The following is a 19,506-nucleotide window of genomic DNA, read 5'->3' as shown; positions in this document are numbered from 1 at the left end:
CTTTTATTGTGAGGTTTTGTCATTAATGTTTTTTCACCGGTGAGGATATATTTTATCCCTGCTTCTTTTGAGGATTGTAGGCTGTCTGATATTTTTGATATTTATGTTTGATAATATCACAATTTAACAATTTTATAAAAATCTTTCATGATAATATGCCTAATTGTGCCTCATTGCTGAAGGCTTCTTAAAAATACATATAACTATTTTATTATTCCTATAGCACAGTACTTTGAGGATTTGCACAACATTGCATTTTGCTTCTTGATTCTTGACCACATTAACCCTGGCATCCATTTAGGGCACGTTTGTAAAATGTGTCATAATATTTCAAATCTTAACATAAAAAAATACAAAGATCATCATCGTCCTTGTCAGCAGCATCATCTTGTGTCAAAGGAAGTAACTTGGTGCTGTCTGCAGCTCCGTGTGTTCTGTTCACTTCACTTCAAAAGATCAACCTGCACTGAGTTACAACTGTATAATCTGATCACATCTAACACACACCTATGACCGGCATGTCTGACTTGTATGTCTGTGTGTGTGCGTGCACGTTTTTGTGTTTGTGTATGTGTGTGTGTGTGTGTGTGTGTGTGTGTGTGTGTGTGTGTGTGTGTGTGTGTGTGCGTGTGCGCGTGTGTGCGTGTGTGTGTGTGTGTGCATGTGTGTATGTGTGCGCACCAGAGGCCACAAATGAAAGAGTGTCGTGTCCAAGGATCGCTATCATCCCTGCGGCTATTACCACATGCATGACCACTTACAACCACTTATAACGAGTCTATGGACACACAAGGTGTCAGGTGATCCACGCCAACAGGCACACCGCGCGGCACGCTGGGAGAATCCACCTTTTAAGACCAATTATCCCATGGAGCCACAGTCGTTTCAAAGACCAACGGTAGAAGATGTTGGCCCCGATAAGGGACACATGTGTTCCATCACATTTAATTGAAACAGGGTTTCGAGCGAGAAAGAAAAAACAAAACACCCCTAGAGCAATATAACAAAAACAAACATATTTAAGGACATAACAACTGTATGTGTAATGTAACCATTTTTCATGGTGCGTGGAAAAAAGATGACCGTGCCTATTTCCTTTCTACTTTTTTCTTTTTTTGCTGTTGCACAGCAGGGTGTAGCCTACAGTATGTGGGGAAGCATTTTGAGATTTCACTTTTTTCCCCATCTTTTTTCTTTTTTTTTTACTGGACATCGTCCTGTCTTGGAGAGCACACTCAAAGGTTTAAAGAATTACCATGACGATAGGCTTCCAAACCTCTTCAAATCTGATTACAGGTCTGCAAAAACCACAAACAATGCCGTGGCAAAGCATGTCGCTTTACAGAATGTCACAAGCCAAACTCCTGCTCTGTTTGTTTGTTTTGTGTTTTTCATCTCTTTTTGATCTGAAATAAGGGATAAGGACATAATGTGTGTTGTTTTTTAACGGGAAACATACCGTACAAATTTACAGAGGGGGGAAAAAATCATGGGAAAACCCACAACGGCTGATTTTAACAACGGTAAACAAAAACAGCATTTTAGAACCTAATCTCGAGGAGTCTGTGAACTGCGTGCACGAGTTCAGCGATTCCCTCATCTTCTCTCATGTCAGGATGAATTTATGAAAATCCCTCTTCGCAAATCATTTGAAAGGGTTCTGCTACAGTCAAAAACAAAAAGATAACCCAGAGATTTAGGTCAATGCTGAGGAGAAAGACAAGTCAGTGAGGCACAGCTATGAGTTAGGCCCATTCTGCCTCAGGTTTTCAAAAAAACACAGGAGCATAGTAGCTGTTCTCAATCTACTCCCATGATCTGCGGGATGTATTTAGCATTTACAATTTCTTTTTTACGGGGGTATTATTACCTCACTGGCACAGAGCCCCCTTTCTGGGATCCTTCCCTTTAATGTTAAATCATGTGGACATTAAAGTCTTCTCTTGACTTACAAGACATGACATCTCTGGAAACATACAACCCAGGTCAAAGATGGAGCTCGTTAAAAGATTGCACACAACCGCAAATTCGGGGGGGGAGAGAGAAGGATAAGAAGAAAAAAATGTTTAGTTAACTTAGACTTCACTCGCAGGGAACTTCGTCTTCATAACTGGCCGCTGGAGACGAGAGAGACAAAGACAGTTCTGTGCAGACTGCTTCATAAGTCTCCCCTGTCTCAGCCACTTTATCACGGGAAAATGTTTGTTTGTTATCAACGGCGGCTGTTAACAAGCACCATGAGCAATGACGGGATTTGGAAAGGATATGAATGTAAGGGGATAAAACCTCAAAACAACCACACACTGTACAGGACTTTCCTCCCTCATGTGCTTAGATTGAGACCATACTTTTTTTAAAAGGTCAGAAAGGATTAAAAGCTGTTTGACCACAGAGTTTTACATGTGTATTTCTTTCCCAATGGGTAGATTGTGGAATAATGAAAAGTTTTGTTGATATTCAAGTAAAGACCTCCATTTTTTATCAGTGAGAGCTTGCCCTCTTTTAAGTTCACTTATGAAGTCATATTTCCACATTTTCAAATGTCAATTTTACAAACGGCAAATCTTTTCACTGCAGTAAAACCTCAAACTTGTCTGGAACACATAATTTGTGATTTGTCTCATCAGTCTCAGCTCAGAGTACAGAGCCTTCTCTAAAGGAGTTGTTACGCCTACTTAGTTGCACCCGGTGTCTTGCACCGTGAGTAACAGATCTACAAGCTCACAACACGTCATGCTGCGATCTGTTGTGAGCTTGTAGATCAGCTATTTTTGGTGCGAGACGAGATGCACGAACCAAAGTACAGTGTAAATCGGGCTTTAAACCTTCACAGCTTCTCAGCCAACAGTCAGCCAGGCATAACTACAGCTAACTGTCTCATTTACTGCACTTTGTATCCCATTAAACCAAAGTGTGGAGACACGTAATGACCTTATAGACGAGCAAATTACAGAGTTAATATTGTGATCTTTAATTACGCATCTTTAATGACACCTTCGCGTTTGGAAAAGTTATTTTTAACTCTTATATCTTTCCAAAGACATCCAAGAGACCGACCAGCAACAAAGTTTACACATCCCATAACTGGTCAATAGCCATTTGCTTCATTAAGGTTGAGTTTTTTTTCTGTGATTAGAGGGATTAAATTGCTCAACATCATGATGCAATTTAGGCTTTTTTTTATCACCGTTTTAGCAGTTACAGTGTGGCTGTCCGATTTCCTGCAACAAAAGTGTGTAGTGCCATTAGTGCGAGTAATTTCACACAGCAGGTCTCCAGTTGTGCATGTGATCAGTTCAGGACAAGAAGAAAACAACACTCCCCACAATGGAAAACCTGAGTTAATGTCCCTGATTGTCCCACCTTGTTGTGGTTGAGTATTGGGCCAATTACATTCTTTGGACGTTATGGGAGAGAAATACCCACAGATGGCATATAATCTCCTGGCTCCATTGCCCTGAAACATCCACGTGTGTGCGTGTGAGTCTATGTGTGTGTGCGTTGCGTGTGTGCATGCATGGGTGTGTGCGTGTGTGTATGGGCCATAAACGTGTCTGTCTGCAGGGAGTGTGTGTGTGCGTGTGTGTGTGTGTGTGTGTGTGTGTGTGTGTGTGTGTGTGTGTGTGTGTGTGTGTGTGTGTGTGTGTGTGTGTGTGTGTGTGTGTGTGTGTGTGTGTGTGTGTACGCGTGATTGTGCATGTTTAGCGTCACTCTATCAAGTGTCTATTTCATCTAGTTGGATACAGAAAAATGGAATTGTCCCATAAGGTTTCCTAAACGGGCAAACAGTTGGAATGTCTCCGGCAAGGTCAGCTGTGAGTCAGTGGGCTGATGGCAGACCACTGGAGAGTGTGGTGTGATGCACAGGATAGTTTGCTACCGTGTCATCTTTACATTAAGTGGTGTCAAGGTCATACTTTGTACGTACTTCCACAAAGAATAGCCCCATTCTCTTTCCTGGGGGACGCAAGTCATTCTGTGGACAACCACACACTTATAGCCGTGTATTTTTATCTACTGACGCTATGACTGACAATGTGGAAGCTAAACCCGCCATTGCCGGCCGTTCCACATTCGACTCCAATGCAAAAGTCAAACAGGCAAAGGCAGAGCAGGTCAGATATTGAAAATAGTGCACTTATAGAACGAGCCCTCCCCCTCAAAAAAAAAAAAAGAAAGGGGAAAAAAGGAAACTCCTGTCCTGTTTTAAACTGTGTCTTATATAAACAGAGCCAGTCGGGTGATATCTGATAAACTAGATCAAAATTACATTATTGGCTTTTATAGTGCACTGAAAACATAGCCCAAAGGTATGCTATTTGGCAGAGAGCAGCTCATAATATGTCTTAGAATTGTTACCATCTGGCTTGACTGCAGGGAACGCTTCTCTCTTAAAAACCTCAAAGTCAAAATGATACAACTAAAACGCAGCATTCATAACCAGGTTGGCTTTTTATGGCCGCCCGTCTACATCAATTTAGCTCTACGGTGCCTTAAGGAGGAGTTGTGCTATTTAGAAGTTATCAGGGTTTTTTTGGGGGGGGGATTTTTGTGCTTGGATTCATCAATGCCCTTCAAGGGTAGGGCTTAATTGCTATAGAAGTAGTTATTTGGGTTACAGAAGGGTGACTCCTTCCTTGCTATTTAAAAGCTTTCATGAAAACAGTGTTTTATCACTGTCCTCGGATGGCATGGCATATTGCTATAGAAGTATTGTGTGTAGATTGGTAAATGGCAGGACCTTTCATTTCGGCCTCTTTCCGTAAACTCCACCCATCTAATCGCACCCCTTTACACGGCTTCGCCAGCCCCCATTACCTTATTATGAGATTACAACGTCAGTTTGCTCACAATCGTGACAATAACAGTAAGTGGTGGGGGTAATTTTTGCCATAAAATGGGTTCTTTGTGTACTTTGCCGGCTCTATATTCCCTCAGTACTGTCATTGGCTGAAGGAACACATTCTATCTTCAACCACTTTCAACCTGGCGTCCCTTTTCGGGCGTGTCATTGCTCCTTGTAATTGACATTCTTCCTCGTCAACATTTTTACAATTTTTCTATTTCAATGTTTTTCCCCACAAATGTTCTAAAATTTTCAAATTCCTTCAAAAATAGCTAAAGTAGCAGATCTACACACTCACAATGCGTCACATTAAGTGGTTCAATCACATTCTATAAGGTACTGTACAGTAACATCAAAACAAACACATACAGGTCTGTTTGGTCCATTTTTAGTTACACTCTCAGGGCCCTTTTTTGCACAGAGTCTTATGCCTTATCACAATATGATATTTTATTAGGCTTTTTTTTTTTTTAAACATTTTAAAATGGTGACAATAGCCGATCTACCAGCTCACACAACACGTCGCTGTAGATCGGCTATTTTCAGTATTTTAAAATGTTTTTCAAAATAAAATAAAAAGCTTAATAAGATTCTCTCTCGCTCTAAGGCATAAGACGCTGCGCAAAATAGGGCCCTCAGAGTTACAGTATACCCACAAATGCACGCATACATACACACAGAAAAAGTGCTATGGAACAGACAGGAATCTGAGGCCTGTGGTATATGAAACATAAGTCTTGTATTGCAGTGTGAACCATAGGGGAGAGGCTGTTCTCTCCATGCCTCCTTGACCTGTCGCTATTGATGATGTGTGTGTATCTGCATGCGCTCGGGTGTGAATGTGTGCGTGTGCGTGTGCGTGTGCGTGTGCGTGCGTGCATGCGTGTATGTGTGTGTGTGTGTGTGTGTGTGTGTGTGTGTGTGTGTGTGTGTGTGTGTGTGTGTGTGTGTGTGTGTGTGTGTGTGTGTGTGTGTGTCTGTGTCTGTGTGTATGTGTGAGAGAGAGAGAGAGAGAGAGAGAGAAAGAGAGAGAGAGACAGAGAGAGAGACAGACAGAGAGAGAGAGAGAGAGACTGACAGACATCTACAGAGGGACAACCACCCCCAAACTCCTCTTCCACCCCCACCCACCCCACCCCCCTCCTCTGGCGCCCCAGTATGAGAGAGAAAAGCTGTTGTTAATAAAAAGTTTTCAAAGAATGGGATGAAAAGAGAGGTGAAATTGAGCGGCCCTGGCCATATTATTTCTTCTCCGTATGGGAGCTGGTCTCTCGCGGGCTCTCCAGCGCTATCGGGCCGGGAGGGGGTCGCTGGCTCGGTGACCGTTACTGCCCCGGGGCCAAAGCAAATGATTTGCCTCTCTGAAGCTTCAAAGGGGAGCAATTACACTTAAGTAACCAAATGAATAGATAGCCCAGCTTGGCAGCAGTTTGGGGGGAAACATTGGAAGCCTTTGAGGGAAGAGGCACCACACCTCAGGAGTAATATGTAACAGCTCACATCACAAAGCAAAAAATAGAAGTCGAAAAAGGGGGAATGCTCTGCCACTGGTGGCAGGAGAAAATAAATGGGGGGGCTGTTTGACGCCTGCCAAAACCAAAACATCATCTTTTAAATTGGTTTACATGTCCAGCCGTTTTGATGGCTTCCAAAGTGGCAGTGGCATCACAGAGAACCAACACGCAGTAATGGGCTCATTTAGAAGTGTTTAAGTTAACACTGAGGATTTCACTGTGCACGAGGCCACGAGTGCTAGCCACTTCAGCTACTGTTTGAAACACACCTGACTCAGCAACACAATATTCATGGCCAGGGGTATTGGAGGAACAATGAGATTGAACAATGAGACAATTAGAGTGCATGAATACTAGTGCACAGAGTAAACATTGAGTATATTAAAATCCGTTCCATGAATTTCAATTGTGTGTGTGTGTGTGTGTGTGTGTGTGTGTGTGTGTGTGTGTGTGTGTGTGTGTGTGTCTCTCTCTCTCTCTCTCTCTCTCTCTCTCTCTCTCTCTCTCTCTCTCTCTCTCTCTCTCTCTCTCTCTCTCTCTCTCTTTCTCAACCAATAAAATAATTGAAAAGGCCCTAGTGCGAGAAGTGGAGACTGGGAATTTGGTAGGGGCAGCTCACCTGTGGAGAGAGGTCTATAGAAGACCCAACAGCTGCCAGGGTTGTAAGTCTAGGCACCTAGCAGTGCCGGAGAATGGGAAATGCACAGCCCTTTTTTTCAATGCAATGCCACTTAGTAACAGAAGGCATGTGCCAAACTTGCAGAATAAGAATGAAAAGTCCCCCTTTGGAGTTCACTAAATATCAGCAGCAACTCTCTTTTATACACCCCCCGATGCACCCTCCTCTCTTTTCTCTTTTTTCCCTCTCTCTCCTTTAGTCTATTATAATTCCTCCATAAAAGAACAATGGCTCCCTGAAAGACCCCCAAACCACTGAGATATACCAACAATCGAAGGATGAAGAAAGGAGGGGGCTCGGCTGAAGTGTGGAAGCCATCAATTACCGAGGGCCTAAAGTTAACATCCCAGCAGGATATGTGCATTAGAATGCAGATATGGGCAGGCTACGAGCAGCAGATGCCTAGCGGAGCGGTCAAAAGAGCACCCGAAGCTCACATGGAGGAGGACATATGCAGTGTGGGAGACTTTCGCCTCAGCTCCCCTTTTGCCTCGGAATCCACAGAAGAATGGAAAATTAAAATTGAATGATGATTGTACCAAAGGCTTCAAAAAGAGCCATTGTGTGGGGACGGGCTGAAATTATAGGTTGGAGATGTGACAAACAACCGACATCTCGCGCAGCTAATGAATGCCAAGAACGGTACACACGGCCGAGGCACAGCCTCAATAAATCTCACACATCATCACAGTCGAGAGAGACTTGCCACACATCTGAAGCGACAGAGTTTTTGCTGCTGCTGCTGCTGCTGCTGCTTCAACAAGTGGCTCTATCTAGCTTCTGTCGGGCCTGAAAGCCACCGCGATTCCACCACATGCCATGCCCTAACAGGATTTAACCCCACTCCACATCCTTCCATTCTCGCCGCCCAGCAAGACGCGGCCCTCTGGGCTTCCTCGACACTGCTCATTTACACTAGCCTGCAGGCTATACCTTCACAGTCAGAGGAGTGCAATTGTGTTTTCAGGCTCATTAAGCAATAGCACACAAAAAAGGGGAGCTTTCCCGTGTCCACCCTCTCTGTTCAGCCGGAGAGAAAGAGTAGAGAAAGGAGGAGAGATTGAGGAGGGATAGAGAAATAAGGGGTGACGTGTTGAATTAAAGTTGTGAGACGGTTTCAGAGTTGTTGTGCTTTATACTACAGCAGCAGCAGCAGCCACAGCTTTCATTCTGAGCTTTAAAAGGAGGAGGACAGCCTACATGGTCCCTCTCTCAATCTTCTGAGAACCAATCCGGCTGCTCTGCATCAGCACTATTCAGGAGAAATCCATGCTTGTTTGTTTGAAAAGGACCCCCCTTCTTTAACTTCCCACCCATTCCATTGTTCGGCTTTTTCATGGGGAGGGCTTTGAAATTGTAATCTCGGGACATTCAAACACACACACACATTTGCACTGACCTTTAGTGCCTGCAATAACATTATTACTATCTGACAACTGTTGCCCGATAGTAAACATGGAGTCTGGGAGGAATCAGTGATTCTCTTTATGGACGGCAGGTTTTGAAGAAATTTGACACTCATCCACTGTGACTTAAATGTAAAAGAAAAAAATTGCAATAGTATTTATTCATGTTTATTTTAATTGGGATATTCCCACTGGCATTTAATCAAAGACATTAGAATCAGAAAGCAGACTTATGACAACAAATATGGTCAAATATAATGAAATTGCATGAGTAAAGTGCAAATAAACAGAAGTCAAAATGTATTCAATGAGCGCTCAGAAGAACTACCAATACCAATCAGAAATCAAAGATTACTACCCTTTGAAGTAATGTATGCAAATCAATTGTCAACCGTAAACGTTTCTTATTCTCTATATATTCAGAGACGAAGGAGCTTTATAACATTCTGTAACTGGAACTTATTTTCAAAAGACAATACCTCATATCATACACAGCATCTTTATGCTCAATCATGAAGTCAACATTTGATCTTGTGAGAAATCTTATCATCATGTCAGGGAAGGTCCAGAGAAGAAACTACACAATGTTATGCCTTTTCAGTAAGATGATAGGAACATTTCTGTGTAAAGTGATACAACGTGTACATAAAATAGCATATTGTGTTAGATTTATTAATTGTATTTCCTGTTCATAAAAACAAATTAGAAAAATGTGGAAAGGAAAGTTCTACATGTCTGTCTCTTTGTTGTTTAGTGGAACCAGATTGTGCTGATCTGTTGTCACAAGTTGCCTCCATTGCCGGACGCTAGACAACTTGCACGCAGGTCCAACACAGTGCATGAATTCAAAATAGATCCTCTCATTTACAACCTCTTTATATTAGAGCCTGAAATGTAATTAACACGCAAATTGATTGTGACACATTTTACGCTATCCCAAACTGCAGACTGCTCATTTCTCAGCCAACACTTTTTTATTTTTTACGATGTGAAAAAGAACATTTCATATAATATATACCAAATTGCTGTAATTTATACAATAGTTACTGGTTTTGGCCTTGCTGGGATTTCAAGCCAACAGTAAAAGAGAAAATTGATGCTGCTGCCGAGGGTTTTCTCAAATATAGTGCATCACAACTTTGGCTGCTAAGAGCGTATGAGATTGTGGTGACATTCTTGGGTTTGTGAATGAGACCACAGCGTGGCCGCACAAAGTTCCTCGTCCCAAGCCCTCAACCTAACTCGCCCACTTGCATTGTCTCTCGACTTTCCTCAAGAATGCTGACTTCTATGGCCAAATACAGTCCAGACAAAATTGCCAATTGCATTGTCACCTCTCGTGGCTTTTCTCTTAAACACTTTCTATTGGCAGCAGACAGTCAGGAGAAACCCTCTCAAGGCAAAAGAAAAAAGCATCTGTTTGTGAACCTGGTATGACAGTAAAATCCTCAGTGTTCATTTAACTCTGAGACTGTACAAATGTAACCAAATGGACCCATGAGGGTCCTTTTGGTTACACTCTCAGAGGTACACATTGATAAATGAACACTGGGGATTTTACTGTGCAAGTGTTGTAATATATTAAAATAATGTGACTTTAAAAACACAATTAGCATTAAACATAGCATAGGAGGTTGTTTGGTTAAGAATTCAAATCAATTATTCTTCAAATTATGGCACCCTTAATTGTAGTGAATTGATACATTTCTTCTTTATTTGTCTGGTCAAAGATGACAAGGTGACTGCTGAATCATTGTTGGGAAAGGAGCCATTAGGAATGGCATTTCCTTATTCTTTTCACTTGAGTACAGCAAGAATATTTTCTCTCATTACCCTGCGTTCAAATACAGGGCTCTGTGAAGCCATAAGAGGAAGTATCTTTGGCAGGAAACGTTAAACCAGTATTTAAATGCAGGCTCGAAGCCGTTCTGATGTGGATTGGATCAACTTGTTAAGTCAAATGAAAGGTCAAGATATTTTCCACGGCACTGTGCAACCCAATGCTATTTAAACCGCTCTTAAGTGGGCATGTCTATGCGGGTGACCTTATGTGAAAAAAGACCAATGAGGCTAGATGTAAGATTAAAGCAGAAAATGTGGAATTAGGTACAAACTCACATGATGCATGGAAAAATAGATAGTTACCTCTTGGTTTCACGGTAATATGAATTTCTCCCTTGGAGTTTGGTTCTGGTGGCAGGCATGCCTGCGTATCCTATCTCACATCACTGCTCAACATCTGATTGCCCAGACCAGAGACGACTCTGGCAACACATTCCATCCTCAGACTGCGTAAAGACTTCAGATGCGAGAAGCGAGAACAAACAGGGTGAGAGTGACGTGTGGCGATGTTGCTGAGGATGACACTTTTGGCCCCGTCCGTATACTCTGTGGTGTCAGCAAATGTCCACCTTACTGTTAGGCCTGTACCTGCGATTCTTTGTGTCACTGTCAACACATCTCACAGGTATTGGGTTCCATGACTCCCTCACTCTTGTAAATGATCGGTTTGTTTGTCAAGAGGGCCCCACTTCAGCAGGGAATTCACACATTGTTGGTGGTGGACAGCTCAACTCATCTGGACTCACACAAAGTATGGCTTCAATGGTTGGTACAACAAGCATGCGACTCTGGACAGTCTCGATTTGATCCCTGTCTTTCCTGCCGTGATACCCAGGATTCGAACAAGAGAGGCTTCCAAAAAAAGCTACATTCCTGGATTGTGAACGAACAACAACCAGACTTGATTTTTTTTATACTTTATTCTCTCACATAACTTAATGTGTCGAAACTTGGCCACTACGCTTTATGAACTGGTTAAGTGGTTTCGCTGAAGCAAGTAAATGAAATGGCCCCATACATACATACATGCAAAAAGAGTTTTCATTTCTGGTGCCGGCTGAGGGGAGAGTGCTTCCCATGGAGTTCAAGCTGACCTTGAAGGACAGATCTGCTTTCAGACTCGGTAACAACTTCTGACACAGTTCACTCGCCTGCATGCTGTTACAGAAATGTCCTTTGGGGTATAGGGAGAGGGAGTCTAAAACTAAATACACTCAGCGAAACATCAGGGGGGGAGAGGTAACTGCACTTTGTGTGTAGCTTTCTCTCAGCGTACCTGTATCGGATGAATCTCGGCATGGGTTCGGGCACTCTACTGTTCGACTCTCATCCCCATCTTGCACGACACTATGGAGATTAGATAGAGTTGAGGGTATGGGATCTAAACGTAAACCATCTGGGTCACAAGAGGCCCCCGCTGTATGAGGGGACAGAGAGGCAGCTTTTCAGATAGGAAATGAAAGAACGGCATGAAAATCAGACTTCACGCCAGTCAAACGATGAAGCAAAGTTATGGTTACCTGGATGAGATATAAGTTACTTAGAGTATCCCCAAATGAGCATTTTAAAGAAACAGACAACCAAAAGGTTTGGTCAATCATTCTAATGCTGTTGGGATTCTTTTTTTGGGGGTAGAAAGAAGGCCAAATTCCCTTGAAAGATATAATTTTCAATTATCTGGGGTATGTGACAGTCAGGGATCATAAAACATAGAAAACTACACACGGTTAAACAGTGAGATTCAAATTAGTAAACTATTCAATGATGTTAATGTTGTTTAATCTATTTAGGCTGTAATCATCTCGAAAAAAAAATGATAAAGTTATTTGCGGAGCAAAGTAGGGTGGGAAGAGGGAGATCTTGTGTGCTCGGACTGACCACAAGCTATTTTCTCATTGGCAATTCTAGAATGATGGGTTAAACCAATTAAGCTAAACAGAAATCTGTCTTCTGAGAACCATCTATCTTCTCTCCCTAAGTCCTAATTGTGTATTTGATACTGTTGGTGACTGTCAGTCATTCACTGGGCTCTGGGGTTGGGTTGGATGGATAAACCAAAGGCGCACAACCATCTTGTGCTGACTGAATGCATGTGTCAGGGTGGGAAAGTAGAGAGAAAGGATTGACATTAAATAATGAATGGTACGTGCCACCTCACCTGAAGTGCTGATATTTATATAGGTCTACCCAGGGAAATAATTATGTTAAATGACTCTAAATTCCTAAGAAGAAACCAAGTGGTTAGGCTAATATTACATTGATTTAATTTGTGTTTTCTCAATGCAAGGTCATTCCAGTGAACTAAGCTGTAGGCCCACTATAATGGGTAGGCTATTCACCACTAACCAATTAATGTGATTCCTTCAAAATTGCTCTTTAGTTGAAAATCAATTACAACTAATGGACCGACTTTTCTTTCTTTCTTCATCTGTGTCCCTGTCTATGGATGTCAGAAAAACCCCTGCAGAAACGCTTTGTGACGTTGTACCGTCATCAACTTCAGGTTTAGACGTGAAACAGTTAACTGTCAGAACTTGCTTCCTTCCAGCTATATTCACTGGACTATGAAATATTTAGAGGACAATTGGTTAAGTGGAGTTAACCATTGCCTTTTCTCCCCGAGGTATCTTCCTTTTTGATCCTGCCGAGCCTGGCGCCTTCCAAAACACAACTTGTCTGGCTTATTAAATAGTTTGACCTGGAGAAAAAACGCCTGTTGCTTCTCAACTGAGGCTGCAGTGGAACAAAAAGGGCCCATGACAGGCCTTAAATTGCTGTAATGCTGTGTGACCAACAGTCATACTTAATGAATTTCTCTCCTCATTATGCACGTTTCCCTGCCCGTCTTCCTTTCATGCGCCTATAAAGGTTGTTTCAAATCAGGTTGTTTGCAGAATTAATTCATGAAAAATTGTGAGTTAAAAAAATATTTCTTTGAAATTAGTTTGGGCTATTTTGGTCGGTCACAGGCCAAAAGATGTACGCATGCCTATAGGATATAGCTGTACGTTCTGATGGTGGCTTTCTTTAAGTACAGTTTTTTACCAGTGGTGTAAAGTAACTAAGTACATTTACTCAAGTACTGTACTTATATGCTGAGGTATTTTTTACTTTACTGCAGTATTTCCAATTTTCAGTACTTTTACTTCTACTCCTCCACTACATCTCAAAGGCAAATAATGTACTTTCACTCCACTACAATTATTTGAAAACTTTAGTGACTAGTTGCTTTGTATATTTTGATTATTATTACAAAACATACAGTAACTTATACATACATACATAGTAGCCCTACATTTCAGCCATTTGAAAATAGCCGATCTACAAGCTCACAATGCGTTCATTGCGTTGCAATGCGACACATTGTGAGCTTGTAGATCTGCCATTTTCAAAAAGTTTCATACATTTGAAAACTTGTGAAACAGGACATTCTGCATAATGAGTACGGTACTTTCTATTCTGGCACTTTAAGTACATTTTGACACCAATACTTTTGTATTTTTACTCAAGTAAATTTAGAATCCCGGACTTTCACTTGTAACAGAGTATTTCTACATTGCAGTATTGATACTTTTACTTAAGTAAGACAATGTGAGTACTTTTTCCACCACTGGTTTTTACAGTAGTGTTGCCTAGGCTAATTCAACAAAAAGGTTCCAAATAGTGTCCTAGTACCAAATGGATAGAGGGCTAAATAATGCTCAAAAGTCCTCCCCACTGGGTAATTGCACTAAAATTGCTCTACTTTGTGAGCAGTGGAGACAAAACCCCTTGAGCCATCAATACCCCTGCACAGCATGGGGTCTGTATGATTAACTTCTCCTTCCTTTCAAAGGCCCCCTTGATGTTTCTTATGGAAGGCAGCGGGCCAATAGGGAACGAGGGTCGGAGATGACGTCACGGGGGACAACGTGGTGAGCTGATTGGTCGACTCGGGGAGGGGAACGCTTCACTGCCAGGGTTGCCATGTCCGCTTATTATAAGCGACTTTGGGCTTGTTTTTCTGTAAAGTTGCTTGTAAATTATTGGTAGGGTTGGTTTTTTTTTGGGGCTTGTTTCTAAAGTTGCTTATTTGGGGCTTGTTTCCTACTTTTGTCTAAACCAGTGGTTCTTAAACATTTTCATAAGGACCCCCAAATTAATATGTAGTTGACTAGTTGTGTGTAGACCCAACCTTCTGAAAATATTTGTGCCAGAGACCCCCATACAAGATTTTTTGGATTAGAAAAATATTCCTACATTTTCACTTTTTTCCCACAAGAATTTTTTCTTTGAAAATAACAGATCTGCAGTTGTGAGCTTGTAGATCGGCTATTTTCAAATAGCCAATGTGCATACAGGGTTAGAGTGCTCATGTGGCTTCTTTTGGGCTTGTTTTCCTAGACCCGGTTGCTTGTTTCTCTCGCGCAACCTGGCAACCCCGGTCACTGCCCTTTTATAGACGACCCCCGTCTGGCGGAGTTAAGCTACTGTGAGACGTTCTGACAGCAGCAGAAAACATTGGATCACTATAACACTCACACAGGCTAAGATCTCCATCCAGCCCACTGTCCTGTTAGCGGCCTGATCGGAGGTGTATGGCCCCCCAGACCCCCTCACAATGATGAATCACATACAGGGGTCGCCGATCAGTGACAAGAATAAACTCACGCACAAGAAAGAAGACACGGATGATACGGAGGAATCCGAGGATCTCCAGCCTAAAGACATGACAACCGACAAAGGATCCTACAAAACCCAGCGGAGCAACTGTCTTCCGTTCAGCGTGGAATCGCTGATCTCCAAGACCAAGACCACCTGTCGGACTGTTTACTCCCCCTCCTCAGACTTGAGTCCCGTCCACCAGAAGTCACTAGCGGCCCAGAGCGCGCAGTTTTCTCCAAAGACTTTTTACGCGGATCAGAGGAAAGTTTCCGCGGAGAGTTCCTCTCAAAGTGGATCCACTGGATCCTGCGAGCCCAACGACCGATCCACTCCTCCGTTTTGTGAGAAAGATCAGAGCACTTGGTTCCATCAGTCGTCCTCCTTTTCTACTCCTACCAGTAAGTCCTTCCTTCCCTCTGAAGTTGTGACAATTTTGATGAATTGAATACACAGGAGTCAGGACCCCAATGGAAACAAGCTATTGTGCTTTTTTGGGGGTTTTAATCATTTTTAGCATCCTTTTGTATAGAACTGTATTTTCTGTGCTTTTATTTGGAAACTGTTAATAAAGTGTTCAATCAATCGATCAGAAAGCTTGACATGTCTGGCAAAACTGAAAGAAATCCATAGTCTATAGGCTACTGCAGACTGCAGTTAGTCAGTTATGGATTGTAGATGAATTATGAGCAACTACACCAGGGAAAATATATAGTTTTATTCTGCGGCAATGATATGCCATAAGCCTGTTGAGTTCTATACTGTATGCTTTTACTGGTTCACAAACTTTTTAGCTCAAGACCCAAAAGAGAAATGAAATGTTTGCCGGGAATACAAACTCACAACGCCTTGAGAGCTTGTAGATCGGCTATTTTCACTACTTCTTAAACATTTTGTTTTTGAATTTATGGAATTCCTTAGATTTTTGGTATTTATTTATTAAATATATATTTTTAGTGAACATTTTTCAAATATTTTGATATAATGAAAAACTATAGGATTTTTTAAAGGGGATATTCGCTCGCGAACCATAAAAATGGACCCGCCACCCACAAATGGGTCCCTACAGTGTTTTATACCATTTGCCTTTTAGCATTAAATAGCCTATACTTCATATCATATGAATATATCACAGCCTATCATATTACATATTAATACGGCAGCGCAATGTATATTTTTGTAATTATGTAGTTAAGAAACAACAACAAAACAACTCAGGACGCAGTTATTGACATATTATCTGCCTATATTGACCTTACACGTTGCTTGCTGATTGATTGATTTGGTTGATTGCTTGCTTGATTGATTTATTGATTGATTGATTGATTGAATACTTTATTAACAATTTGAGTTTGCCATAAAAAAGCACAGAAAGTCCAGTTCTATACAAGGTCTGCTAAAGGATGAGGTTTCATCCTTTTGGCAATGCTTTCAAAGCACTATGGCTGGTTTCCATTTGGGTCCATGTGTATTCAATTCCTCGAAACATTTAATGACAAACAATGCTACATTATTGTGTGTTTTTTTTTTGTGTCCATTAGGAAGCTCAAGTCCCACTCCAGCGTGTCCTCTGCGGAAACACAAGAACAACAGAAAACCTCGCACCCCCTTCACTACCTCGCAGCTGCTGGCGCTGGAGCGCAAGTTCCGCCAGAAGCAGTACCTCTCCATCGCCGAGCGGGCCGAGTTCTCCAACTCCCTGAGCCTGACCGAGACCCAGGTGAAGATCTGGTTCCAGAACAGGCGGGCCAAGGCCAAGAGGCTGCAGGAGGCCGAGCTGGAGAAGTACAAACTGGCCTCAAAGCCCACGGTGCTCACCCCGTTCGGGCTGCCGTTCCCCCTCGGAGCGCACCTGGGGGGCTCCCACGCGTCCCTCTACGGACATCACGCCAGCGCCTTCCCCAGGCCCACCCTGCCTGTCCCCGGACTGTTCAGTGGACCTGTCACTTATGGAATGTACTATCTGTCTTAGAAAACATGCCTCCTCTCTTTGCCAGCGGTTGGAAAAAAGTACTCGCATTTTTTTTGTTTTACTTAAAGGAGTAGTTCACCCAAAACATTAATTATTTTCTATCAATTACACACACCCCATGCAAGCCTTGAATTCTTAGAGATTTGTTTTTGTTTTTGTCGCATTCCTAAGGCAATAATTTGATGACCGGCGTAGTCTCCAGTCTCCTATTGACCGACGACCCGGTCATAAAATTATTGGCTCAGGAATGAGACAAAAACAAAAAAATCTCCATGAATTCAAGGCTTCATGGGTGTAATTGATAGAATATAAGACATTTTTTGGGGTGAAATACTCCTTTAAGTAAAAGTATCAATACTGCAATGTAGAAATACTTACAAGTAAAAGTCCTGAATTCAAAATGTACTTGAGTAAAAGTACAAAAGTATTGGCATCAAAATGTACTTAAAGTAGGCTACCAAAAGTGCTGAATGTCCCATTTCGCAAGTTTTCAAAAATATCTTTAGAAAATAACAGATCTACAAGCTCACAATGCATAGCTTCGTGGTGCATTGTGAGCTTGTAGATCGGCTGTTATATTTACAGGGCTGAATTGAAATGTTTTGTAATAATGATCAAACTCTATTACAAAGTAACTAGTAACTAAACTTTTCAAATAATTGTAGTGGAGTAAAAAGTATAATATTTGCCTCTGAGATGTAGTGGAGTAGAAGTGAAAGTATTTAAAATTGGAAATACTCAAGTAAAGAAAAAAATACCTCAAAACTGTACTTAAGGTACAGTACTTGAGTAAATGTACTTTACACCACTGCTCTTTGCCTTTAAAAAATCAGTTTGAAGTCTTGTTCATGGTTGAAACAGGCATTACAGTACAATTAACCACTTAAACCCTCTATTCTTAGTACAAAAAAAAAAAAAGTTGCAACTGCAAAGGCTACTTGGACCACTTTTTCCCTTCTACACCAAATGTCTTCGCCAAAATTGTAAAAGCTCACAAGGTGATGTGCTGTGAGCTTGTAGATCTGCGATTTTAAGGTTCCCCCATGGAATTTGGATGCTGGGGTTCAAGTGGTTAACTCCTTGCATAAATGTAACCAAATGGACCCGTAGCCTAAAGAACAAAAAAACATTTGCTTACATTTTGTACAACACAGAGTTACAAATTGATTAATTTTACTGTGTGGTTGAAACAGGCCCACAGGTTTAGGATACAAATGAGGATGATGTTTTATTATCTAAGAAAAGAAGAAAAAAAAAACATTTCTATTTGGGATTGTTATGCCAGACATAATATCAGGATTATTAGGATGGGAGGTATCTCAAAATACATAACATTGAGTCAACATCAAGCTCTATCGAATTATGTGCTGTAATTTGAGACATAGACTCAAGTTCAACCATAAATGTCATGTTTTCAAGCGATGTGCCTGGATATCTAATAATTCCACCCAAATGACCACATTGTGTGGGCCCAATGACCTCAATGTTCCTGCTCGTTTGGGGGAAAAGGGCATTTGAAATGGTCAAAGATATGAACGCAATAACCTAGTGCAGTGGTTCCCAAATAGTGGGTTGGGACCCATTTCTGGGTCGCGGGTCCATTTTTATGGAATGCGAGTAAATATCCCGGACCCGTAAAACAAAATATTTCCTAGATTTAGTTTTTAATTAGCCTATTTAAGAATTTATTAAAATGTTCCCCCCAAAATCTAAAATTTTCATGAATTAAAAACAAATTCATTTTTTTCTAATGTCATGAATAAATGCCAAAAATCTAAGAAATTCCATTAATTTTTAATAAGTAATGAAAATAGCCGATCTACAAGATCACTGTGACATGCTGTAGATCTTCTATTTTGACTAATTTGGGTCAGGGGGAGACATTAAATTGATCTTGTGGGTCTCGAGCTAAAAGACGTTGAGAACCACTGACCTAGTGCATAGAAAGTTAGTTAAAAAGCAACATAAAAGTACTTAAACGGCGCCAGTGCCTTAAGACCAATGTGTTCTCTAATTACTTGAATTGTTTCTTCACATTGAACGTTGACAGTTTATTTATCATTCCATTGTCCTTGGGTAAAATTGCAGTTTCCCAGAGCATTGCTGTTTGAATGTCTATTATTTCTTTGCAAAATGTATTTTTCTCATATTTCTATTCTGTAAAAACATGTGGAGAGAAATTCTATTTTTTAGGAAACGCATGTCTTTAGATATTAAGTGGATCTCTTTACTCACGCCGTGGCCTTTTTGAGTGTTATGATAAAGAAATAGATTATTTTCCAAGAAATGTTGCTGTAACAATAATGTAAATAAAATGTGTATTGTTTATAATATGCCCTGCAACACTGTTTGAAGAAAACGCAGGAAAATGGTATTTATTAAGTATTCTTGTTGTATCTGTACTGTGTACATACCTACACCTATCTAAAATATCAGTTATTGTAAAAAGACTGAGTTCAGCAAATAAACAACATCAATTACAAGAGTCTCCTCATTGAAAAGCAGTTTAGTTCTTTTTAGGAAACGAATTGTTCATACGTGTTTTCACCAGTTAATTGATGATAATAATAAGCAGAATTCTGCCATATCTTTAAAATATAAAAAGC

The 19,506-nt window shown here is 41.2% G+C and overlaps 1 protein-coding gene across 1 annotated transcript; it reads left to right on the top strand.

The window, feature by feature from the left end:
* Positions 1 to 14,890: 14,890 nt before the first annotated feature.
* On the top strand, positions 14,891 to 16,900 carry LOC311054334 (homeobox protein MSH-C-like; the record flags this gene model as incomplete). The annotated part of the gene is made up of 2 exons (XM_084070222.1): positions 14,891 to 15,329; positions 16,470 to 16,900. The coding sequence occupies 2 exons, from the start codon at positions 14,891 to 14,893 to the stop codon at positions 16,898 to 16,900; spliced, it is 870 nt and encodes a 289-aa protein (XP_083926348.1).
* Between the last annotated feature and the right edge of the window lie 2,606 nt (positions 16,901 to 19,506).

Source organism: Gymnoscopelus microlampas (assembly GCF_963454915.1).
Source record: "Gymnoscopelus microlampas genome assembly, chromosome: 2".
Taxonomy (NCBI): Eukaryota; Metazoa; Chordata; class Actinopteri; order Myctophiformes; family Myctophidae; genus Gymnoscopelus; species Gymnoscopelus microlampas.
Note: the sequence above shows the minus strand (reverse complement) of the source record. Positions and strands in the feature narration are given on the sequence as shown.